The 25,488-nt window shown below is 51.2% G+C and overlaps 1 protein-coding gene across 1 annotated transcript in view; it reads right to left on the bottom strand.

Moving 5' to 3' along the window:
* Positions 1–3,057: 3,057 nt before the first annotated feature.
* The window catches only part of ABHD2 (abhydrolase domain containing 2, acylglycerol lipase), a 94,521-nt gene continuing 72,090 nt past the window's right edge, over positions 3,058–25,488 (bottom strand). Inside the window, exons 6-11 of the mRNA XM_032836927.1 lie at positions 21,063–21,246; positions 12,563–12,655; positions 9,742–9,852; positions 6,960–7,029; positions 5,353–5,437; positions 3,058–3,581 (exon numbers count right to left, since the gene is read on the bottom strand). Coding sequence (XP_032692818.1) covers positions 3,385–3,581; positions 5,353–5,437; positions 6,960–7,029; positions 9,742–9,852; positions 12,563–12,655; positions 21,063–21,246 — 740 coding nt within the window. The 3' untranslated portion in view covers positions 3,058–3,384. The remainder of the gene's footprint in view (positions 3,582–5,352; positions 5,438–6,959; positions 7,030–9,741; positions 9,853–12,562; positions 12,656–21,062; positions 21,247–25,488) is intronic.

Here is a 25,488-nt window from a genome sequence, read left to right as displayed (position 1 = left end):
GCTTAGGCAAACGATGTGTAAGTAGATGGTCTTCCGGATGGTCTAAGGTGAGGGCATTGGGGCTCAGAGAGGTGAAGGGATTGCCCTCAGTACAATGTGAATTAGAGCCAGCTGGGATGAGAACCCAGGTGTCTTGGACCCTGACTCCCTAACACCGGGTCAAAGACAGGAAACGCTCCTCTTTCTGGCATATTTCCCCTCCCACGGCATGTCGCAAGGTCCCCTGCAAGCGGATAATGCTGCAGAGAGGTTAAAAGAATCTAGTGGCGACAAACAGCCTCCTGCTTTTTTTTGCTCTGGAATCGCCACAGGGAAGAGAAGAGTTTTTCCTGAAGTCTGATAAACTTCCTCCTAACAAAACCTATCAAGGAGATGTGACAGCATTTTCTAGATCATCTTAATTTGGCCGGGACCTGTCACTCATTTGCTGTCTTCAAATTGTCTTAGGCAGGGAGTGCAGTTGGAAGAAATGTGGGTGCTTTTCCTCCTTGGTGTTTAATGGGTTACCCCTGTGATAGGATTCGATAGGGTTGTCTAGGTCTACGGCCACTTCTATCTTTATTCCAATTTTTAAAATATTCAAACGCTCTTTGAAAATTCGGCCTTGTGTTAGGCCAAAGAGGACCTTCAGAGCAAGAAGAGCGCTCCCATTATCAGAAATGAATGACTTCAGGAAGAAAAGCCAAGAAAGCTGGAGGAAGGAAAAAGCTGACCTACATATAAAATGCTGCTCCCTTGTTTATGAGGCAGGTCTGCAACTCTTGTCAATTCAATGCCTCTGTGCTCTCATTCAGGGACAAACAAGAATTTTCCTGTAAGACCGCCACGGTCACATTCTCATTTCCATGCCTGAGAGCCCAAAGCCGGAACAAAGGACTTCAGCTGATTTCATGTGAGCCAAAATGGAATGTGAGTGCCATTCAGAGTCACACACTAGAAAGATTTCAGCTGGGAAGCGGCCCCCACAGTCCTGTGGGGTAAATTCCGGTCGTGGGGCGACAAAGGCCAGGCCCCAGGCCCGGCCTCTCCTCCTCCTCCTCCACCACCACCACCACCACCACCAGGCTCCAGGGACTTCTGGTCCCCCACCAGTCCCCCGGGGTGCGACAACAGGACTGTCTTTTCTCTTCCTGAATGGAGCTGGTACCTGGCCACGGCTCTGTTAGAACAGGTTGAGAGATGGGACCTAAGGCAACGGCAAAGGCCCCTCTTGCTTCCTGGGACGGCGCTCCGGCCCCATTCATTTATTGCTTCATTTCCCTACTTTCACAAAGGGTCTGTGGCAACAGGACCGTGGAGTGACTCTTCTAGATTACAGCTGTGCTGTTGGGTGGAGGGAATAGCAAGGGAGGGGAGGGGACCAGCTTCCAAATTGAGGGGGTAGATGATAAAGTGCCCATTTGTGCTAAAAGAACATGGAAAGAAAATGCACTAGGAAAATAACAGTTGAGGGCAGGGGAAAGTCACAATGATAAACTTTGTGTGTGTGAGAAATTACAACAAAGCAATGATGGGGGCCACAAAGTCTCAACCTTTTGAGATGGTGGCTGTTCTCCATGGTATTGATTAGGATGATCTGGCGATTGTCAGAAAACAACTTCAGGATACCAACCGTCATAGTCACGTGGACCGGCACCCAACCACATCCACCTGCGGCCGCAATGGGCGCCCCCCAGGCCCTCAGGTGGTTCCCTTTTACCCCTGAAACATCCACACAGACCCACTAGTTATAATCCTATCTGTCCTGGAGCAAAGGAGATGAAGCAAGGATATTAAAAAAAAAAAAAAAAGTGTATCCAAGCAATTTCACTTGTAGTTCCATTTAGTTCCAGATAGCAACTGCTGATTTTTCAAAGTGCAGGGTTTTTAGATATTCAAGTCCTGCAGGACTGGAGGAAAGGAGTACTTGAAACCTCAAATAACATTTTCGTTTGAAAAGACACACTTTGGAAAGATCTATCCAACAGACTATAAATATAGGCTATTAAATTAAAAATCTGGTTTCAAAATAACACCCTTTATGGCTGGAAAGATCTTTCTCCAAACTCAGACCCAGCTTTCGAATTATTTGGTTATCAAAAGCCAGAGCTATAAAGACTTGGGTTAAAAAAGTAAAATTACCATTGAATGTTTAAAAAAACAACAACAACAAAAGAAAATCCCAAACACCTCTTTCTATGAAAATGAGAGACATGGAAAAAAAAAAAAAAGGCAAATGATGACATCCACAGGTGTAGACAGGAGAGTTACTCCCAGGCTTCCCTGGAGGGATGGTCTCTCGAACCTCAGTAAGCTGAGTTTGTCATGGATCTTTCAAACTGGCTGTGGTCTCGGCCATCCACCTGGTCCAAGTCCCCCGTTTGGTGAAGAAACGAAAGTTCAGAGGGACCTGTCCAGGGTCATACAGCCAGGGAAAAGCAGAGTCTGGCGTTACCCAAACTCTTCCCTCCCCACTGGGCCCTCTCCAGAGACATCACACTGCGGCCACTCGAGGCAGCTAGAGGTGACAGGGGCTGCTGCCTGGGAGGCCCCTGGGAGCTAAGAGACCTGTCTACCTATACGTTTCCATAAAATGATCTACCCAGATGTTTCTCATGGAAAGGCCCTGCAGCAAAACAGTGTTTCCCAAATTTGCCCGGCGATGAGGATCACCGGTGGCACTTGTAAAAAATTAAAATCTCCAGACCCCTTCCCAGACCCATTGAATCGGCCTCTCCCAGGGGAGGGACCTGGGAGGCTGAATTTTTAACAAGCGCCCCAGGTAACTCTCATCAAAAAGTGCGAGGCAAAAGTGCGAGGAGACGGTCTTAGAAGATTGTAAGGGAGAAACCTGGCTTGTGACCCTAGAGAACTTTCTCGGCCGGGGGAGGAGGAGCCACACGGCCGTGGCAGGCGGCCCAGGTGCTGACGCTCCCAAGAAGACCGGCCTCTTCGGCATCGGCCTCGTTGGGCGAGGGCTCACCAGGGTCTACGTAAGGACACACACGACCACCACAAAATACCATACATCCTTCACTGCTCTTGGGGACAAGCCTTTTTGATTGGCAAAGCAAAACCGCTGTTCAGACACATTTTTAATAGGGAAACTAGATGTAATTGGCTTAAAAGCAATCAAATGCTGAAAGTGGACAGGAGGGTGAGAACCCTGTCGCTTGTCACCACGGATAACAACGCAATGGAGAAAACCAGTAACTAAGCATAAAAATAGCCTGGAGCTCCCAGGGACGGCAGCCTACTCGGCCAAGGTGTGCCTGGGGGGGTCGTCCCCGCTGATGGCGTGAGGTCAGATCCAGGTCACAGCGGGGAGATGGGGGACCGGGATCCGCCGGTGAGGGACGCGGGTTCCAGGGGAGGCGGCTGGACTGTGCCGGAGTCTGGGAGGCCTCACTCCAGCTCGGCCTCCATCTGCTCCGTGTCCGAGCACTGGGACTTGTTACGCTCCCACTGGCAAATGGCGTTGGCGTACTCTACCACCAGCTTATCCATCCACGTCAGGGGCTCGGGGAACAGCACGGAGCCCTCAAAGAAGCCCAGGTGGCCGCCGTGCAGAGGCAGCACAAACATGACGTTCTCCCGTTTCTCTGCGGGCGGGGAGGGAGGAAGGCAGCGGAGTGAGTCGGTGACTGGTTACCTCCAAGGCCGGAGGGGCCAGAGCGAGCGGGCTGGGGTGGCCCAGGCTTATCCCTACAGGTGAAGGTCAGCAGGAAGGCATCTGACTCCCACTCACTCGGCCTCGTTCACCAGATCGGGCGAGGGGCGGGAGGGATTAGGTGGGCTGGGCAAGGCAGTGGGATCTAGCAGGTGTTGGAACGGCCGCCTGGCTTGGGCGAGGAATGGGCACCAGTTTAAGAAATACTTTGAAATCTAAGTGGTTCTCAAACTTGGACGTAGATTAGAGAGAGAGTGAGCGAGCGCGAGTGAGTCCAGGCACTGGCGTCGCTAAAGCTGACCGGCTGATTTCAATGACATAGTCAGAGGTTTCTCCGATTTCATTGAGGCCGGAGGAGGAGCTGAGATTTTGCATGTCTAAGAAGCTCCCAGATGATGCCCATGCTAGGTGCTACGGGTGGGGGCCAGGCTTTGAGCAGGGATTCCTCGAATTTATGCCATTATTTACTAGAGAACAAGGTTAAGTCAGTGGAGTCCATGCTTTTTCCTTACAGACACTTATAGTTTAAGACTGAACCAGCACTTAAAGCTGCAGGTTGTGTTAAAGATGCTTGAGACATACGGAATGACCCTGCTGAGCGCCGCTACCCTGGGGCCTGACTTCAGGAGTCCGTGTGTGGCTCAGTCCCCTAGGTGCTGGGAAAGACTGCTGGGGGCGGGGGGGTGGTGAGGCCAAGTGGGCAGCTGCTTGTGTCTGGGGAGCACAGGACACATCTGTCTTTCCAGGGGACGGACTGACAGGGGCCTGAGCCTCCTGGCCTGCCTGGTTCTGGCTCTGCGGGACACTTTTCTTGTCTGATCCCCCTTATTCTTCCTTTTCAGTTATTTCATAAATTCTCTGTGACAGCATGAGAGCTACAATGTCGCTTTGGACATCAGAAGGAAACCGAGCGGCTGGCTTTCGCGCAGGGAGCCTACGGCTTGCTAGCGGGTTGACCGGAGGGCTGGCTTTTATCACCCAGCACACCTGCATGACATGCAACCACCACTCAGAGCAGGTCCCTGAGCCCCGCCCGCCGTATTTTGTACTCCTCTAGCTTGGGGTTGGGGAGAATGAGTGCCCCAGCTCTGGTGAATACGGGATATTTACAAGAGAAACAGGACAGCAGAGGGCTACAAAGGATGGGATCTGCATCTCAGCGCAAGGTGCCCTTGGAATTCCCAAACGTTTCCCTCGGCTGCCCACCCTCCCTTCCTCCCCCATCCACCCCACCCGGGCTCGAAGCACAACAACATTTCCGAGAGCAATGTTCTTTGCTTTCTCAGTTGCTTATATTTTTATCCTCAAACCAGATGGAGAGGCTGTCTGTCTCAAGAGGTAACAGAACTGGCTTTTCTGTTTTGCTTTTCGTGTCGGATTTTAAGTCAAAATACCTCTTTAAGTCCAACTTTCAGACTTAATGGAAGCCTAACCCTGACACGATAATTTCAGAGAACACCAGGGAGCCCCCCCAAAGCCCTCTTGGTTGTGAATATGAGTGGCGGTCGTCTCTGCAACCAGGACAGGACACGAGAAGGCTCTGCCCAGGCTCTCTCACAGCCCCAGGACTATCAGGCCCGGCTGAATGAGAACTCTACTACGGGATGCCCTTCCCCGTAGAGGCTGGTCTTCAGGGGTGACAGCAGGGTAGAGGTGACAGAATTTACCAGGGCAATGTGCTGAGTGGCCGAGGGAGCACTTACCGGAGAGCGATTTGGGGATGGTTAGGAGGCTTTCATGCACCAAGGGGTCATCAGCTGCGTTAACCAGCATGAGAGGGACATAGATCTGCAACAAGAAAATAAGGCAGAAATAAACGATTGATCCCCTGTTTCAGACACCATTGAGTCCAGGCTCAAATGCACTACCGCCCATGTCTTTGAAGCAAAGGGAAGAGGGCCACTGCTCAGCAAACTCTGAGCTGAGATGGGGACTGAGGGTGCCCCGTCTTCCGGGGCAGCAGCATGAATCCTAACCATGTGATCTCCTGGGAGCCTGGCAGGTGGGCGCAGGAGAAAAGCCCCTGGTGTTCTAGGTCACCCACGTGCTCTGAGGGAGTGAGGGCAGGGCTCAGTGGGGCTCCCCGGCAAAATATTTCTGATGATCTTCATGGTATCTCGTTAGCCTACCTTTCAGCAAAATAACCTTACGAAGAGTTATGTACCCATTCATTCCATTTATAGTGTGGGGGAGGAAAGATGGGAGTGTGCTCCTCTCCAGACAAGGGAGATTTTCTAGAAGAATCTGAAGGGGAGAACCAGGAGGAGGCTGGTGGATACTGGGAAGCATTCAACATCCATTTTAGTAAGACAGGCTTTTTCCTTTGAGTGCAGATGGACTGATGGGGGGGCGCTCGGACACTACTGAACAGCCAGGCTCCGGGGGTACAGCAGCTGGTTGTGCTCAGCAGGAGGTCTCTAACAGCGGCTCTGGGCAGCTCAACGGCTCTGCGGTGGCTTAAAGGAAGGCACCCAAAGCCTGGGGGAAGATGCTAACTGATGGTGGGGGGGGGCATGTGGTGGCCAATATGACAGATGGCAGAGCTGTAATTCACAGTCACCTGCTTCCGCTGGGTGAGCGGTAGGCCAAACCAGCAGGTGGACACTGATGGCGCCAAATGGGAATCCTGTGTTTGAGTAAAAGGAGCAACTGTCCAGAGAGAGAATGATGAGAGACTGGTCTGGTGGTGGTGCAGGTGGAAAACATGGTGAGTTCGAGGCTGGCCATGGATGTCACTGAATCCACCCCACATTTATTGCAGCTGCTGAGAACTGCATTCGTCTAAGCCAGGCGACCTTGTCAACACACCTGCTCCTCCTCATTGGGATACAGAAAAACATCTGTTTTCCCCTGCACTCACCAGATCATGGCAGGAACCTTGAGTTTAGTTCTAGCCGTCACACTAAAGAAAGGCACAGGGGCCAAAGCAAGGGTCCGAGCTAGCAGGACATCTACACAGATCTATGAGGAGCCATGGCAGGAAGCGGGCAAGATCTCACTGTTAAAGGAAGGCTGAAGGACCAATGGGTGTTGCGGTAAGGTCAAGGGCTTTTCCACAGAGGCAGGAGCAGACTGGTCCCACGCTGCACCAAGGGGCAGCTCTGGGATTAATACACTGGGGTCCCCGAGGGGCAGAGCTTGGGTCAGAAGCCAAACCCAAGCCAACAGCCTCAGGGGTCCAAGCCCGATTCTGGCTGAGCTCCCACCAAGGATGCTGGGGAGGGTGCTCACTGCGCGTGCGTGCGCGAAGCTGGAGGCGGGGCCACCGATTAGGGGAGGCTGCTCGCTCCGGTCCCACCCCGACACTCACCCGGTGCAGGTACCGCATGCAGCTCTCCTCCTCGTAATATTCCTTCAGGGAGTTATAGCCGTGGAACTTCCTGCGACACACACACGCAAAGGAAGACAAAGGAATCCTTGTCACAAGACCGGACGCTGAGCTGACTCTGCCCCCTACAGGCTCTGTGACCTCAGGCAAACTCTAACCTTCTCCCTCTGTATAGTGGAGCTAGAGACGGTGCCTTCCTTATTGGCCTTGAGACTGATGACATTGAAGTGCTGTCAGCACAGAGCCTGGCCCAGCCACCGCTCGGGAAGGGCTGGCCACAGTATTCTTCTTTTTTTTTTTATTGCCAGAGAGAGAGCACAGGGGAGAGACAAAGCGAGAGTACAAGCAGGCGGAGCAGCAGGCAGAGGAAGAAACAGGCTCATTGCTGAGCAAAGAGCCTGATGTGGGACTTGATCCCAGGACCCTGGGACCGTGACCCGAGCCAAAGACAGACACTCAACTGACTGAGCCACCCAGGTGTCCCCTGGCCACAGTATTTATTAGCAGGTGTTATACCCTTCGAGTCGGGATAAAACCAGATGTCACTGCAGACACTAGGAAACGGACATGCAAAGGCATTTACAAGAACTTTCTCTTCAACAGAATTTTTCCTTGCAGAGGAACCCTGACCACCGAGAACTGGAAAGGAACATGTCTCAGGTAATGGGTGCGAGACAGAGATCCAAAGTTATCAGTTCTGCCCACCCGTGGGGCTGCAGTCAGAGACGTTTAACGGAACTTTCCCTGTTCCTGCACAGAAGTCCAGCCGCTCGGCTCTACCCTGTGCTCTGACACCAGCAGCCCGACTCAACCCCAGGCCGGAGGATCTCTGGAAACCTCTTCCTGACACATATTAGGGCCTCTGGTTTCTGACTGGCAGTTGTGTTCTTTTTTTTTTTTTTTTTAAATTTTATTTTTTATAAACATATATTTTTTTCCCCAGGGGTACAGGTCTGTGAATCGCCAGGTTTACACACTTCCCCACACTCATCATGGCAGTTGTGTTCTATTCTGACTGGGGTCTTCACGAGACCGGGCCTCCCCTGAAGCTGCGGCTATCTTCCACCGCCGGGCTGTGCAGGCATCTCCGCCTGGGAAGGCCCCAGGGGGCACAGGCCGCACTGTGAGGCCCACTTGAGGGGGAGAGGCCGAGAGCAGTGGTCATCTCTGGGGCACCTGTCCTCGTGCAAGCAGTCCCTTTGTGGTCTCAGCGGGCCGGGGAAGCACTCCAGTCCTCCAGTCCTCCTGGTGACGGGATAATGAGGAGGCTGCCCAGCTGGTCATGTTCATGAAAACTGCGACAATCCAGCACAATTCAAAAGGGAGAGCTTAAGGGAGAGTTGAAGAACCTTCGCTTTGGGGCTCACACCAATTCAGAAGATGAATGGGGAATTTCAGTGTTTGGTTTCTTTCTCATTAGATGCCACAATAAAATGACACACGATCCAGGGAGGGTGGGCAGAATCCATTCTCACCTTCTCAGCGTACCAGTGATTTTCTGGTTTCTGTCTGCTTTGTGTAAATGTTAACAGGCATATATCAAGGTTATCTGGTCTAAGAAAGCTACTAAAATGCCATAAGAAAGATAAGTCCCCTCAGGTCAGTATCCGCTTATCTACTAGATGAACCCTAACCTGCTTTAGACCACACCTGAAGGTATCAAATGGTCACTGGATAAGTTTTTTTTTTTCTTTAAGATTTTATTTATTTATTTGAGAGAGAAAAGAGAGCACACAAGTAGGCAGAGCGGCAGGCGGCGGGGGGTAGGAGCAGCAGGTAAACCGCATGTGGGGCTCGATCTCAGGGCCCTGGGATCATGACCTGAGACGAAGGTAGACACGTAACTGAATGAGTCACCCACGCACCCCAGGGATGAGGTTTTTAAAGAGAACAGTGAGGTCAGAGATCAACAATTGCTTTTTCCAGCTACAGCTAAGCTCAGTAAACTCAATCAGAAAGTATGTGTGCCAGGAAAGAGGACATTGTTGGGTTCTCAGCCTCGGGTGCCTGCAGGGGGCAGGTAGGTGAAGGGTGAAGGAACAAAGTGGGTGGGGTTCACATAGGACACAGGGAGGAGAGGTTTCTTGCTCACAAAGAAAAAGGCTCTGTTTTCCTGCAAAGACCGCTCTCTTGGTCTATTTTTTGTTTTTTTTTTACTTTTGATAGAGACATGGATGGTTACAAGAAATATTTCCTTTTCCTGTCAATGCAAATTATGTGGCAATTGATCCCTGCCCTAGGGTCAGGGCACGGCAGGTAGGGTAAGGACCACGGACAGCAGGGTGTACGCACCCCAGCTCCCCAGTTCCAGCTCAGTTATGCCACACAGGAGTGCAGAATGAGTGGGGACATCTTCTCCTTGTTTTCTAAGAGCAACTAGAAATCTGGATTTTTCTGTGTGATCTTCAGTTTTTAAACACGAGACATTCTTTTATTCAAAGAATAAAAAAAGCCCTGGGGCATCTGGGTGGCACCCTCGGTTAAGCGACAGATTCTTGGTTTTGGCTAAGGTCAGGATGGTTCATGGGATCGAGCCCCACGTTGGGCTCCACACTTAGCAAGGAGTCTGCTTGAGTTTCTCTCCCCGTCTCCCTTTGCTTCTCCCCCTTGTGCTCTCTGTCTCTCTCTCAATAAATAAATCTTTAAGAACAAACAAACAAACAAAAAAAACCCTTTACACTAAAGTGGGCGAAGAAAGCCCTCGTGCTGGGCCCGCTGGCCTGCAGCCTCCCGCCGGGCACCGTGTCCCCGAGCACACACACACCTCATCACGTTGTCATCAATCTGCATCAAGGACGTGGCTGTGTAGAGGCGGCTCAAGTCTGTGTCCTCCAGGCTCTGGGGTTTCTTAACATGGTCTCCAAAAAGAGCTTGCCTAGAATGACACACAGCAGCAGACGGTGAGCCAAATCATCCTGGTGAGCAGACGGTGAGCCAAATCATCATGGTGGACACTTGAAACATCAGATATTTGTCAATTACACCTCAGTAAAGCTGAAAAAATATTTAAAGAATGGGTGAGGAGCACCGATGGCAGAGCCTGCTTCCTGGCCCCGAGGCAAGCCAGGAGCGTCTTTGAGAAGGCATATGGGGGCAAGTTAGGACTAGATCCTTTCAGCCTTCGGCACGTCCCAGAGGATGAGATTGCAATGTTGACTTTTGAATAACTGCCAAAAGATGATGGCCAAGATCTTATTTTCCTTCTCAGGGACAGCTAGACAGAGACCAGGTTAGAGTCTAGGTGAATACAGTTGACTCTTGCACAATGTGGGGGTGGGGCACCAACTTATGGCAGTCAAAAACCCATATAGAGCTTCTGACTCCCCCAAAACCCAACTATTAATATCTTACTGTTGACCCGAAGCCTTGCCCATAACATAGTCAGTTAACACATATTTTTTATGTTATCTGTATTACATGCTGTATTCCTACAATAAAGTAAGCTAGAGAAAAGAAAACGTTACTGAGGAAAAAAAAATACATTTACGGCACTGGCCTGAGAAAAATCCACATATAGGTAGAAACACACAGTTCAAAACCGAATTGTTCAAGGGTCGACTGTATTACAAATCCTTTGCAGCAGGGGAGGTCTTAGGATGGGCTCTGCGGTGAGTAGGAAGTGGTCAGCCAAACTGTGGGGGGGCCTTCTACGGTTGTGGGGGTCTGTCTTTACACCGGTGCTGACACTGCCCGTTTTTCTTTAGGAACTGTTTCTGTCACTCAACAAGGAAGACAGCGGTGAACCCATCCAGCATTGGCGCAAGTCAACGGCTCTCCAACACATCCACTAAAAAGCTTACAAATACTCAGAACCGTCGTCATTTCTCTTAAGAAAAAGATTCATCTTGAGAGGATGATAATAAAGACAGAGATCACAAAATGTGCACAAGTAGACTTTTAGTCCTGCAAGATCTCAGGCACACAGCTGGCCCTACCAGGTGAGAAAGGTCATCATGGAAACTAAACGTTCTGGTGTCTACTCACAGTCTCGCTCACAGAGGAACACACTCCCTTAGCATTTTTCCCAGCAAAGATTATTAGGAAGATCATATACCCACAGTTGAGAATTCACAGTTTAAAGTGGCCCTAAAATTTCTAGATGTTGGGCTTTCTGTAGTAAATTTTAAAAAATGTAAACGCACCTAGAGCACATTCAGAGGACTGTCTCATTTTGTTAATAATTACATGATGAACCTTCTGGACTAATTAATTACAGGGCAAGACTGGGCCCTGTAGTAAAACAAACGTTCCCTGGGAGGAGCTGCTTCCCATTCCAGAGGTGTGGACAAGCTGAAAAAGGGCCCACACTTGGTGTCAGAGCTTGGCTTTGTCCCTTCTGGAACCCTGGCAAACCCACAGCCCCTCCTGAACCTCCGCTGAGCCACACCTGCCTCAGGGCCCGAACACCACGAGCTGAGTTAGGACAGCTTATATCCAGTCAGCCCAGGGGACAGAAGTCTCCTTCTGTCCTCCACCCACCCACCCAGTCACAAGGGCCCAGCAGCTTGGCAGCCGGAGGGGCCTGCGAGCGCCCGCCTCGCCCAGACTCCCCGTGAGCCCCGCCCACAGGAAGCCCAGTCTGGGGTGCTTGGCTGGGAGAGGCAGTACCCAATTTTCTTTTAACCATTGAAATAAAGAGAATAAGCAGCTGGTCATTCAGTCGGATTGCCTTTCTCAGGATGACATCACCCCCCCACCTGAAATTGTATTGACCCCATGATGTGCCAGGCTCTGGGGGAAATCAGAACCAGCCCAAGCCCTCCAGTGCTCTACACTGCAGGTCAGGACGCAGGATTCACACCAAGGAAGCGACAGAACAACAACTTGGGGGTGGAGGAGTTGACCTCATGGAGGAGACCTGAGACGGACCTAGAGTCTTGGCGGACATGATGGGAAGGGTGTTCTGGGCAAGGCCCCAGTGGTGTGGGAGAGGCCAGAGGGCACAGGGGCTTCCACGTGGCCCAGTCCAGCAGCGGGAATGCAGGTGTGGGGGAAGAGGGAGGGATTCTATCCATAATAACAGTCATAACAATAAAACCATCGCTAATATTTACTGACTTCTACTGCACGCCAAGCATGCTCTAAGCAGTGGCCGGGGGCTACCCCACCAAAGGATTCTGAGCGGGACTGAGGCAAGATGAACACGGGGAACATGGTGAACGGGGCATTGTGGACACCAGGCAGTGCCGTGCGGCTAGACCGCTGTCACGCGGCTGCTGGTCAGAACCCCTCAAGCCCACAGAGTGTGAGGACGCTCAATCCTTCAGCACACGAGCAGTCCAAGGAGAAGGGTTCCTCGGCCATGCCAAGCCACCCTCAGGATTGCTCCAGTTTGGGCAAGAGCGATGGAGAAGGGTTTCTCGTCTTGGCTATAGGGGGAGTCTCGAAGGCAGGACATGGTTTGGTGGATCTGGCCGCTTGGGACGAGTTTGTTCCTAAGCAAGTCACGAAGCAACCAGCAGAGAAGCTGCAGCGCCCCTGCCTTCATTGCGTTTTTCTGGAGGGACCAGAGTTCTGGCTTTCAGCGACTGGAAAAGAAGCTCAGAGAGGCACGGTCTCCCGGGGGAGCGCGGAAGGCGTGGTACCTGTGCGAGAGGATGATCTTCTTCATGTTGTCGGCCATGAGGAAGTTGTAGAAGCGTCGGCACTGGTCCCACTGCATGAAGGTCTCCTGGGCCCTGAAAGAACGGCAGCCAGAGTGAGGGACGGCGCCTGGAGGGACACGCCGGTGCCCCCGCCCCAGAGGAGGTTCTCGCAGCACTTCTACCCCAGAGAAGGTGGCAGCGCTGACTCCTGACCCCGGGACACGGGTCTCTGCCCATGGACTCAAACTCTCCGTAGAGAGACCGATGGAGACACTGAAATAGCCAGGCTGAACATGAGCCCCCCCATGAGAAAGCCGTCTGGGGGCACTGGCTTTGGGGGAAGACAGTCCTGGCACCCTTGTCCAGCCTGGTGGCCTTCTCTTTGTCACGGAACCTGCCAGGACTGACATCTGAACACCTCTATTAGGCAGGAAGGTTTTCCCTAGCTTAATAACTGGTGTGTGTAAGGGGAGGGTGGCTGTGGAGAGGCACCGTGCAGGGAAAAACCTAAAAACCTCTTCCGTTGCTGTTTGAGAAGCAAAGGGAATCATACCATTTGAGGTCTTTTTTTTTTTTTTTTTTTTTTTAAGGATTTTTTATGTACTTATTTGAAAGGGAGTGAGTGAGAGAGATCACATGAGCAGGGGGAAGGGGAGAAGCAGACTCCGCTGCAGAGCTGGGAGCCCAATTCGGGACTCGATCCCAGGATGCTGGGATTATGACCTGAGCCAAAGGCAGACGCTGAACTGACTGGGCCACCCAGGCGCCCCAGTTGAGCTCTTCTGATTAGCCTTAGAACATTCAAGGGGCAAGTAAATGGAAGGAGAAGTAGACGGTGATCCCCTCCTTCTGGACATGGCTGCTGGGGCCTGTTCTGACGTCTTTTTGCCGCTAGAGCCAGTGTGCGCAGTCAGCACGACTCAGCCTGCCTGACGTGGGGGTCACCGCCTGATCCCCCCCAGCAGCGGCACTGGGCAGGTATTATCATCCCTACTCTAGATTAGGAGACCACCATGGACTCAGAGAGATCAAGGGACTGGCTCCGGGTCACACTAAGGCAGTAAGGGGCAACCTTCTCTACGCGCCAGCACAGCAGATTTCCTTGGCCACATGACAGGTGAGCAAACAGGCCATGTGCTAACTCTCGCCGCCTGGCTCGGCCCTTCCCACTCTCCTCTCTGCCTGTGAACCCAAATACAGCTGCCACAGAGTCCATGCTAACCCCCGCCTTGCAGACGTCTGAGTCTCAAGGCCTGCTGCCACCCTGGGAATGAATCTGGGTGTCACCATTCCCGCACAGCACCCGTCAGTTTCATATCCCAGATGGCCAAGGAGAGGACTGGGTGGTTCACAGGTATTTTTGAAAAATCCAGGGAGTTTCTAAAGTCATTTCCCCAAGGCTTCCACATTTCAGTTTTGGAATGGCAAACATTTCCTGTAATATTGTGGTTAAAAAACCTAGAGATAATGGGAGGTTAAAAGTGAAGTGGTCTGTGGCTTCCATGGTCTGTGACATGCTCCTAACCTAAGGCTAAGACTGCCTTCAAGGTCAAAAGGCCATTCTATAAAGGCACGAGGGTCTCCCCAAACACTACAGAAACAGAAAGGATGGGCTAGATCACCGGGGGCAGGACCCCAACTAAAACAGGGAACTGGACACTTGCCTGGTGGTCTGACTGAGGAGGGAGGTGGGAAGTCACCCGATCCATGAACCAAAACCTGTTTCCTCTGCCAGCAACCCCTCCTCTGACCTTGGACCCAGGCTGCCCCTTCCTCAGAGAGCCAACGGTCTCATCGTCCCAGCTTTCTTTGGCCTGTGGCCGTTTCTGCCTTGGCTGACTTCCTAGCTTTGGTTAGTATGTCCTGCATATGGAGGGGATACAGAGGGAAGGAAGCTGGGGTGGGGGCTGGTCATACACTCCCTGAAAGGCTCTGCGGACCCCCAGGGGCCCAGGGCTCAAGGACGACCAGGATGAGGACACTGCGACCATTGTCTCCCTCCACCAGTGCTGGCCGGCACAGCTTCCTAGCTTCTCTGCTTTACCACTCAGCGTAAGGAGAGCCTGTCACCACCTTTGGGTGTAGAAGTACGGAACTGAAACTTCATTTTGCATTGGCTTAATAAAACCTAATCAAGAGTAATGCCTTATAAATACATTCATTCCATATATTTTTTAAAAAAAGGTTCTGATCTCTTTAATACCAACAACATCCGGAAGGAAATGAGGGAGGGGAATCTAGAGACTCAAAGAAACTTCTGAGACAGCTCAGCAAAGGCAAGGCACAGCATCACGTGGGTCCTCACTTAAACAAGCCAACCGTTAAAAAACTTCTGTGAAACAGTCAAGGAAATCTGAACCCTGAGTAGAAATGGGATACGAGGGAATCATTCATTTCTCAGTATGATAATGGTATCATGCTTATGTTTAAGAAAAAGTCCTTAGTGTCTTTTAGTGCAAACAAATGACATATTTCTGGATGAAATGATACGATGGCTGGGATTTGCTTTGAAATAATTCAGGTTCTGGGAGATCAGTGCGTGCATAAGGTGTAAAGGGAACAGAGAGGGAATCCCAAGCAGACTCCCCGCTGAGTGCGGAGCCCCACATGGGGCTCAGTCTCATGACCCTGAGATCATGATCTGAGCCAAAACCAAGAGTCAGGCCCTCCACCGACGGAGCCACCCAGGTGCCCCAGGAGATGGGATTTTTAAATCACTTACAAGAGGGTCCAAATGAGACAGGCATCTACAGTCACGTGCAGGGCAATCCACTAGGGCAAGGAAGAGCTGAGCATCTGCTTCTACTGCTGAGGGGCTGCTCAGAGAAAGCTCGACTTCCCAACTCCTATTTTGCACCATGATTGGACCAAGCATTGATGAAAAGGAACTGAAGTCAGAGGAGAGTGAGCTGGGGAAACAACGCACCTAACACCCAAAAGCATTCAAATCTCCTAACTCAAGTGAGTAAGATCTCAGAGTGCTGAAAGGCCGTGAGAGTGGCCAAAACCACATTTCTGGGGTCTTCGAGAAGACACGAAGGGTGGCAGAGGGAGAGAGGTTCTGTGAGACGGGGTGCCCGTGACTCCAACAGTCCAGAAAGGGACAAGAGGGCAGGCGTGCTGCAAATTACGGCAGTTGAAGTTCCAGGGTGTGGATGTAGGCAATACTAAAACACACCTTGAAAATGATATGCTAACAGAACCGCAGAATCATGGTAGAATAGTATTTCCGCAGAGTGTTACCACACCAATGTAAGAAAACCGTTTTATTTGGGGAGGGGAGTTTTTCTTCCAGGTTTTGCCCACCTACAGTCTTTTTTTTTTTTTTAATTTTTAATTGTGGTGGTAAAAAACATACAGGGTTTCCCTTCTCAGCCATTTTTAAGTATACAGTTCCGTAGCGGTAAATATAGTCATGTTGTTGTGTAATAGATCTCTGGAACTTTCCCATCTTACAAATGGGAAAGTCTATATCCATTAAAGCAGGACTTCCCGTTTCCTCCACCCTACTGTAACTACAACTACAGTCTCACATAGTTGCCTTCCTCACATTTTCCCCCATGTTATTATTTTATTATCATTTTTAAGTAGGCCCAGTGTAGAGCCCAATGCAGGACTTGAACTCACGACCCTGGGATCAAGACCTGAGCTGAGATCAAGAGTTGGACACTTAACTGACAGAGTCACCCAGGCGCCCCCTCCCTATTTTTAATACATACATTCAGTCATGTTATATATTTTCTTGATTTAAAAAAAATAAAACTTCCTTGTTTGCCATTGTACTTTGCGGATCATAATTTACGGCCGTCTCTCATAGTGGGTACGATCTGGGTATCTCTAGCTTGGCCCTACAAGAGAGTCATACTGTAGTGGGGACAAAACCAAGAGCAGCCTGGAACAGTGTGGGTTCTGAGAGGAAGGACAGCAGAGCCTCTGCACCTAAGAGACCCAGGCACGAGGGCTCTGGGACAGTGTGCCTTGAGAGAGCAGGCCAAAGAAAACCATCTCTGTACTGGGGAGCGGGCCCAGAATCCTTCACTGAAGCCTAGCTAGGCTGTGGGGCAGGATGGGGCATGGAGCCCAGAAAAAGGTAGGGAAGGCCACCCACTAACCTGCTCTCTGCGTGACCAGAATATTTTCCCTTAGGATGTACTTTTATAGGAATGCGATTACTAAGTGAAAGGGTTAGCTGCATACCCTCGTTTCTCTGGTAGAAAAAAATTGGCAATAAAAAACAAGCAACAGTCCCCAAGATGCCACGGGCAAGCCATGTGGTCCGCTTCACAGTCCACTGGTGGAAAAGCCGAGCTGTTTCCCAGGCTGGAGATCTGCCCACAGAGTTTTGTCTAAACTCAGCAGATTTGCCCCCTTTGCTTGGCTCTGATACAAAATTACTGATTGTTAAAACGGTTATACAGCTCTTCCACAGTAAACACGGATCTGATGAAGGGACAAGTCTATAGAAGGACTTTATGAATGACAGCCCTTGCTCTGGTCATAAATGCATCCACATTCTGGAGTTTGCCCATTCAAAGCAAGAGAGAATATATACACTATTTGGCCAGGAACATGGGGCCTGGCTTTCTTTGCAGCAGGAAAGCCTGCTTAAAAACACTATGTGAAGGGGCGCCTGGGTGGCTCAGTGGGTTAAGCCGCTGCCTTTGGCTCAGGTCATGATCTCAGGGTCCTGGGATCGAGTCCCGCATCGGGCTCTCTGCTCAGCAGGGAGCCTGCTTTCCTTCCTCTCTCTCTGCCTGCCTCTCTACCTACTTGTGATCTCTGTCTGTCAAATAAACAAACAAACAAAAAAAAAACAAAACACTATGTGAAGACCCAGCGCTGCTCCCACACCCACTCAGCCAGGAGCAAGGACTACACGTGGGAGATCTGGTAACTTCTCTACTATCCTCGAAGGGGCCCCTGCCCCCTCCCCCGGCCTGGACCCCATGTCCCTGACCTCTCCCTCCCCACTGGATGAGGACTTCTTCAGTACCATATGCCTAGTGTGTAATATTGTATTTTATTTAAAGCCTTAATTTATCTCAATAGAGAGATGGGGGGAGGGGCAGAGAGAAGGGGAGAGAGAAAATCCCAAGCAGTCTCCCCGCTGAGTGTGACCCCATGACCCTGAGATCATGACCTGAGCCGAAATCAAGAGTCAGACGCTCAACCGACTGAGCCCCCCAGGCGACCCACCTAGTGTGTAATCTATTTTTGACACGTACTTGCTGGTTCGCTGCTTTGCAAACATCATTCTATTTTTGGGAAGTGCTGTGAGGTCTAAAACACAGACTCTTATACCCAATCTGAAATGAAACGCTGGTATTTGGATCATGCTATTATTGGCAGATTCTGCAATGCCAGATTGTTGAGTGCTTCCTTAGGAATGGAGAATTGATTTTACCAGAAACCGGTCCATGAAAGCTTCCCTTCCCTTTTCTTTAAGCCCCATGAGGGCAGGAAAGTTTTCTGTCTTGCTCGCGGCTGGGTCCCCATGACCCAGAAGGGTGTCTAGCGGGACAAACCAAACGAGTCGCGGGAGGGCTTCTCTGAGGGTCGTCTTCTGGGACCACTTCTCTTCCCTCTCACACTCCTGTCTGGTCACTACTCACTGGACAAATTCACAACCCAGAGTCTTCATAACAAAGTTCCAAATGAGGAATTCAAGCAGAGTTATGCTGAGTCTGACCACACACATTTCCAGGACGAGCGGGCACCAGCTGGTGCTGAGGGCACAAGGCTAAGTCCACTAGAAGCGTGTCATTTCGGGGGACCTGTCCCCCCCTTTCAGCGGTTCAGCACATCATGAACGTGGGTTTCTCTAGCGGGGGAGAGGCTCTGCTGACTACGGCAAGCGGGCGCTGGCTGCTGGGCCTTGGGCGGCTCTGGCTAGAGGGCCGGTGCGCTACGGGGGTGAGAAGCGAGCGGGAGGGGATATGTCTCTGGCAAGCGGTTCTCAGGACTCAACTAGGAGAGATTTACCAGCAGCATGGACTCCCGTGCGGCGCCTGCAGAGGCAGGCGAGCCCTCCCTGCTCCGCCTCGGCGTCAAGGAAGCCGGCTGCCTTCATCCCAGTGCTGAGAAGGCTCATCGCCCTCAAGCCTTGGCAGGAGAAAAAGGTGACACTGGTTTAAACGAAGGCACTGTCCTTCGGTGAGTAGGTCTCGTGACAACGTCGGGGGGGCACCTGAGCCTGGGCAGCATCCTCACACACGGGGCAATGGGTACCCCCTGACCCACCACCCCTCTCCAATGTGTATGGCCGCAGGATGCTAGTTCTCTGGGCTCCAGGGGACAAAGCTGCCTCTTTCTCTCCTCAGTGGACGAGGTGGATGTGACAGCAGGATATCAGGAGTCTGAAGTCTCTGAGGTCTCAAAGAGGGGTGGCATGGACAGCGCCTCCCAGATCCCAGATTTCCTAATCTGAGTTCACCAAACACGCATTTCACGAGCTCTTGCCAACGGCAGGTGGCGCTCGTGCAGCAAACGGAAAGCCAGGGCTGTCACTTAAGATTCTGTGCTTGGGGATTAAAAAAAAAATGAAAACAAACTTGTCCTGCATCCTCCTACTTAGCAAATGCTGGGCTCTCTGAACACAAAGTCCACGCTCACAGTGGTTCCACACTGCTGAGTTTAGGAAGGGACTTGAGCGATCCCAGTTCTCAGGTGACAGCAGGCTGGCTGAAAACGGGACCGTGTGTCAGGTGAGAGCGGGCGGGGTCCTCACGGCAGGCCCCGCTCCCCTGACTCCTGCAGTAGGGCCCTCACTATCCCCACGGCCGGGCAGGGTGGGACTTCGGTGAACTCCAATTACGCAGTCCGCTATGAATTGGGAACTGGATATTCTAGTCCAGCCAAGATAAAGGGACGTGTCCTTTCAGCTGGCTTTCCAGAACACAGAGGGGACTGAGGGGGAGGATTCCCAGCAGGAGGATGAGGGGACCCACGTCATCCGGTGACAGCAGAGCTGGAGCGGGTCACTGATGTCCCCAGCAGTGACTAAATGTGGATACATATTGGAAGTGACTTGTGAAATGTGTCCAAATGCAGATTCCTAGCCCCATGCCCCGGATTCTTGAGTCTGTATGTCCAGGGCTGGGGCCCAAGAACCTGAATTTTATTTCCAAGACGATTGCCCAGGTGATTCTCAATGGAGTGAAACAGTCACCAGCCCATCAGACTGGTCTTTGCGACCGACTGGCCTAACCCCTACTTCTAGTCTCCCAGTGACTGCGGATAATTACCAGTTACCGACTTTCTACACAGCCGTCCCGCATAAACATGTGCTCCCTCCTTTGACGCTCACCATGGCGCTACGAGGTCGGGACTACTCAGCATTGTTGTCATCTCCGTCACAGGTGAGGAGAACCAGAACCCAGGCCTCGGCTCTAGAACTCAGGGAAGCTTCCATTGGGTATCTGTTTCAGGTCTTCACTGGGGCACATTTAAACCCTCCTTTTTGGCCAGCTTGACGCCTCATGGGCAGAGCCTGAATCCTGGGCCTGCATTTGCCCTTTGAGTGTGCTGGTTTCAAATTCCAGTAATATATATTTTTAGAAATAACAGGCAGCCTCTATCAGAAAATGCTGAAAGAGGTGGAAATTACATGGTGAGAGATACAGGTGACGCAGAAGGGCAGGAATCCCTTATTAACTCTAAGGACTCGGTATTAGGTGGGATCAGTAAGGCTTTTTTTTTACTTTCCTATGCAATTCTGGATTTCTCCAAGACATCTTTAATAACTGGTCATATGCATTTGAAATACAGAAGACATGATCAGGGAGAGTGAGTGTGGGAAGAATGTGAGTGCATTTGAAGAGTGTGGAGACGTGTGTGTGTGTGTGTACGCGTGTGCAGTGACTGACATCGGGGATACCCTGCTCTCGAAGAGAAGGCAGAGCTGATGAGAACGCCCTCCTTGGGCTCATCCTGGAGGGCTCTGTTGGCAGGAGATTAAGGGGTGAGGTAAACCTTTATCTGCCAGGTCATCTCCATTGTGGCGATGTCTGGGATGTCCACGGGAGATGGACACTTGAAGGCGAGGGCACAGATGAAGTGGTTTCGACATACCCCTTCCCCACACCCTCCGAGACCCAGTGCTCCCGGAGGCAGGAGGGCTCTGTGATCATAAGGCCCAGCTCTCAGATTCCGGCTCGTGCAGTCTTCCATAAACCCACAGCCCTACAAAAACTCCTGGAGCATGAACAGATGAAGGTCCCTCACGAGACTCCACAGGGAAACCACAGTTGTTAGAAGGGACTTTGGCTTATTCCATTACAGATCTCATCCCCCAACAGAGCTGCAGATCGGGCTCAAGGAGTCTGGTAAGACAGCTCCAGGGTATGACGTGAAAGCAAGACAGAGTGACTCCAGGACCCACACCCTTCAGCTCAGTCCACCACCGCATTTCCTCAGGTCTTTGCAGACGTGAGCTGGCGTCCTGAGCCATCTCCACACACACCCGAGGGAGGTGAGGGACGGAGGCGCAGACGTCACTCACCTCAGAGCGCTGTACCCCTGGCACACGCTGACGCAGCACAGGACCTTCTCTTGGTTTGCCTGAGTCTCCCCCAAGTATTTACACACGATGTTACCGCCCAGGCTGAAGCCCACGACCACCAGCTGGGTCTGGGGATATGTCTTCTTGATGTAGTTCACCATGGCTCCAAACTCCCAGGTGCAGCCTGTGGGCAGAGAGGCAAGGCCACACAGTCATTTCAGGTGCAACAAAATGAGCTGGAGGGTTCCTGACTGAGTGTCAAGGTGCTAACAGAGGGGTGTGTGTGTGTGTGTGTGTGTGTGTGTGGAGAGAGAGAGGGAGGGAGGCATCTACACAGACACTTCTCTTTGGCTACCTGGATAGAAATTTCTAGAATGCTCCTCGGTCTAAGAGGAGACCCAGCCTTCGTGGTGCCCATGACGGGAGATACCATGCATCACACAGATGGGTAATGCTCCCCAGAGGTGGGTTGTGCAAAACCTGCCTGGAGGCACAGGGAAGTCAAAACAGATATACAGGGTGTGTGTGAGCACATTTGTTCGCACACAGAAGCAACAGCAAAGCCCTTTGGGATTTGCTTCTTCGGCTATAAGACAGGATGCTATTCCCATGTGTATCATGACTCATGGTGTTAAGAAAAGAACCAAGTGGATGTTATTTACAGGACCTTCTGTCGGCGCGGGGGAAGGAAGGAAAGACAAACTTCCGTCTGGGGGGACGGCCAATGCTCTATAGGGTTGGGATAAAATGTCCTTGGTGACGTAAGGACAGCGTGCCGAGGGAGGCAGGCTCATTGAGAAACACACAGAGGAGAGAGACCTCTGCGTGGAGAGAGCCTTGTTTGTCCAGGAGGCATGATCTCAGTCGGTCCCACTGGGATCAACTGAGAAGCTGTGTTCCCTCCGCAGCTTTGCTAAGAGTAGGGCTTTGTGGAGAGGAGGAGGTTAGTGCTGTCCCTGGGTGAAGGGATTTGTCATATCCTTCTAAGACCCAACCCCAGGCTACTTGGGGAGCCAGTTTAAAATAAAACCTAGCAGGGAAAGTCAGGGATGTTGGTAAGACACATGCACATGACAGACCGCAACGAGGAAACTATGGGTTCACGGTGGAAATGGGCTGCTGACCTCGGCACCTGCTCCGAGGTCTGGCCATCCCTCGTGAGAGTTGAACAGCTTCTTTCCCTAACCAGCAAGCCACGGGGGATGCTGCCTTTTGAGCCCGGGGCAAGTGCCTCTTACAGCTTCCTCTCTTAGGGGGACACAACCTCGGCCGGGCCAGCACAACCCCAGGCAGGGGGTTCTCAAACATCAGTGGGTAGAGGATCACCTGGAGAGGACGCTGGGCATGGGCAGCCCCGGGCTTCACCCCCAGACAAGCTGATTCAGTAAGATGGGGGCCAGGCCCAGGAACCTACATTAACAGTCTTTTTGACTAGGTAAAACATGCATATGGCACAAAATTCAAGTAACATTAGAGATGTGGTATCGGGTAACTTCTTGTAGTCCTTGAAAAAATGTCAGTGGTAGCACACAGATTATTTAGTGCCTTGTTTACTTTGTCTTATTTCTTTCTTTCTAACAATGTCTTGGAAACCACTATGTAACAATACACAGAAATCTGCCCCTTTTTAAAAAGTCATTTCTACCCTCAACATAGGGCTTGAAATCATGACCCCGAGATCAAGCATGGCACGCTCCACTGACTGAGCTGGCCAGGCGCCCCCGCCCCATTCTTTTTTATTTTTATTTGACGAGGCATAACATAATACTCAGGAAAGTGCTCGCTGAATTTGTACCCACTTACACCCATGTAAACACCTCCTAAAGCATGTAAGCCATGGCTTAAATTACTTTAAACAAGTCATTGTGGATTAAGACTTGAAAAGGCCAATGGGGCACCCGGGTGGCTTAGTGGGTTGGGCCTCTGCCTTCGGCTCAGGTCATGATCTCAGGGTCCTAGGATCGAGCCCCGCATCGGGCTCTCTGCTCGGAGGGGAGTCTGCTTCCCTCTCTCTCTGCCTGCCTCTCTGACTACTTGTGATCTCTGTTAAATAAATGAATAAAATCTTAAAAAGAAAAAAAGACTTGAAAATGCCAATCTAGATTTCTAGATTTTTCTCCAAAGCAGTGTTCTTCGATCCGACTGTATCGATCGGACGCCCATTAAATTCACCCAGGGGATCTTGTAAAACGACAACACTAATGCCTTGGCCCCTCCCAGATTCAGTAACTCCGAATCGTCTGCAGGTGGGGCCTAGTCTTTCCCCAGACCTCCAGGGGCCTCCAAAGTGCAGGCAGGGCTGAGAAGCACCACTATAAAGAACAGGGCCTGCTCGGGCTCTGGCAAATCTGGGAAAGAGGTTTCTAGAGCATACTCTTGCTCTGCCTCTTGGTCATCCCTTTACAGACCTCCCTTCCTGTCCGCTTGCAGTAAGCAGCCTTCCCATGGGGAAGCGCTGTTCTGCCTTCTGGAAGCTTCCGCAGGAGGGTGCTTGGCCTGGTAGCAGCTTTCCGAGTAGCTCCTCAAAGCCAGGTTTCTACACAACCAGACACCTCCTCCGTCCACCAAATGCCCAGTCTTTAAAGCCCCGAATACGTACAAGTCCTTTCTGGTAACCTTTCTTGTGAAGAGTGAACCAGAAGAGCAGCATCAAGGTTAAATCACAGCAAGACTGAAGAGCTAGCAGCCACCTAGTGGTTCTCAAAGTATGGTCCCTGGGCCAGCAGCATCAGCTGTTCAAAATGCACGTTCTTGGGTCGCACCCCACTCACTGACTCAGAAACTCAAAGGGTGGGAACGACACAGAGGGTCCAGACACATGACGGCTGGGCCCTGCCTCCAGAATTTCTGACTCAGGAGGTCTGGTCTGGGTGGGATGACGATTTGCATTTCTACCCAGGCGATGCTGTGGCTGCGAGTCCAGAGACCACACTTTGAGAACCACTGTCCTGGCTGATAAAAAAGGCAGAGGAAATCTTTGATTTTCTGTTTCTTTTGTCCTTTAAAAAGCGCAGTTCAAAAAGATGCTTCACGTCGTGCAGACTTAGACAAATGCAAATTCAAAAGAAGATTAGGAATCATTTTCCATTGCCCTTGCTAGAAAAAGTCAACAATGCCCTGGACTGGGTTTGAGGGGTGTGGGTAATAGGCACCCCCCAGCCTGCCCACTGAGGTGGGGCTGGACACTGGCCCCGCCTTCAGAAGGCAACACAGTAACATCTGTTAGAGCTGGTCCCAGTACCAACCTCAGAGCCAGCAATTCCACCTCCGGGGACTTTATACTGTAGGTGTGCAAAGAGGTATGAACGTACTTGCAAAGACAGGTGAGCAAGAAGGTTCACCGCATCACTGCTGGTAGCAGATGGGGAGGGGGAATTCCAACAGCCGAGGCCCAGGGAAGTTGCTATGACAAAGAACGAGGTCAAGCCCAATCCGCTGACGTGGAGTGACTCTGACCATGCCAGGGACCAGCACGGGAGATGACACCATGTCCAGTGTGTGCTCGGACTTTGAAGGGATTATACGCACACACCTCTCTGATCGAACATTTGCTGAAAAACCACAGCGGAAACTGACTTCCTAGAGAGAAGGCTGGAGGGTTAGGGGTGGGAGGGAGACACAGTTTGACTCATGGCAGACAGACTTTTGTCGCTCTGGAGTGGTTTTATTACATACACACACCAGTTTTTCAATAAAATTCCAGCTAGTTAAAACACAAACCGCGAAGGGGCGCCTGGGTGGCTCAGCCGATTAAGCGTCTGCCTTCGGCTCAGGTCATGATCCCAGAGTCCTGGGATCGATCTCCACATCGGGCTCCCCTCTCAGGGGGGGAGCCTGCTTCTCCCTCTCCCACTCCCCCTGCTTGTGTTCCCTCTCTTGCTGTGTCTCTCTCCCTGTCAAATAATAAATAAAATCTTAAAAAAAAAACCAGTGAAAATAAAGAATAAAAAAATATGTTTAAATCCCTTTGAACCAGGTTCTGCAAGGTTCCAGACACCCAGCACATCCCTCAAGGTGGAGTGGAGGCTGGTGCTGTTTGAGATGGGAACATTATTTGCCCAAATGAGAAATGGTATTAAGGGACTTATTTTAAATTGTTACTAAAATCTTTACTTTTCTGCCATTTCCTTGGGGTTCTGCCTAATTTCATTCATCCCTTGACTATTTATAACTCTTTGTTTTGTTCGAACATAGAGGGAACTATACTAGATGATGCGCTCCATACAGTAATAGTAGAGATATTCTCGGTCTCACTCCCCACTGTATCTGTGTGCCCAGGCGCTGGGTGACCACTCAGTCCTTAGTACCTAAATGAATGGACGAGAGCCTGGGCGCACTGTGTCCCAGGCCCTGTCCTGGGAACATACAAACAGTGGGGGAAGATTGGAAGGGATGACATGGCTCTCCCGACCTCACAGAGTGAGCC

The sequence above is a fragment of the Lontra canadensis genome, unplaced genomic scaffold (assembly GCF_010015895.1).
Source record: "Lontra canadensis isolate GAN:19392208 unplaced genomic scaffold, GSC_riverotter_1.0 scaffold94, whole genome shotgun sequence".
Classification (NCBI taxonomy): Eukaryota; Metazoa; Chordata; class Mammalia; order Carnivora; family Mustelidae; genus Lontra; species Lontra canadensis.
This window is presented reverse-complemented; position numbering and strand designations above follow the sequence as displayed.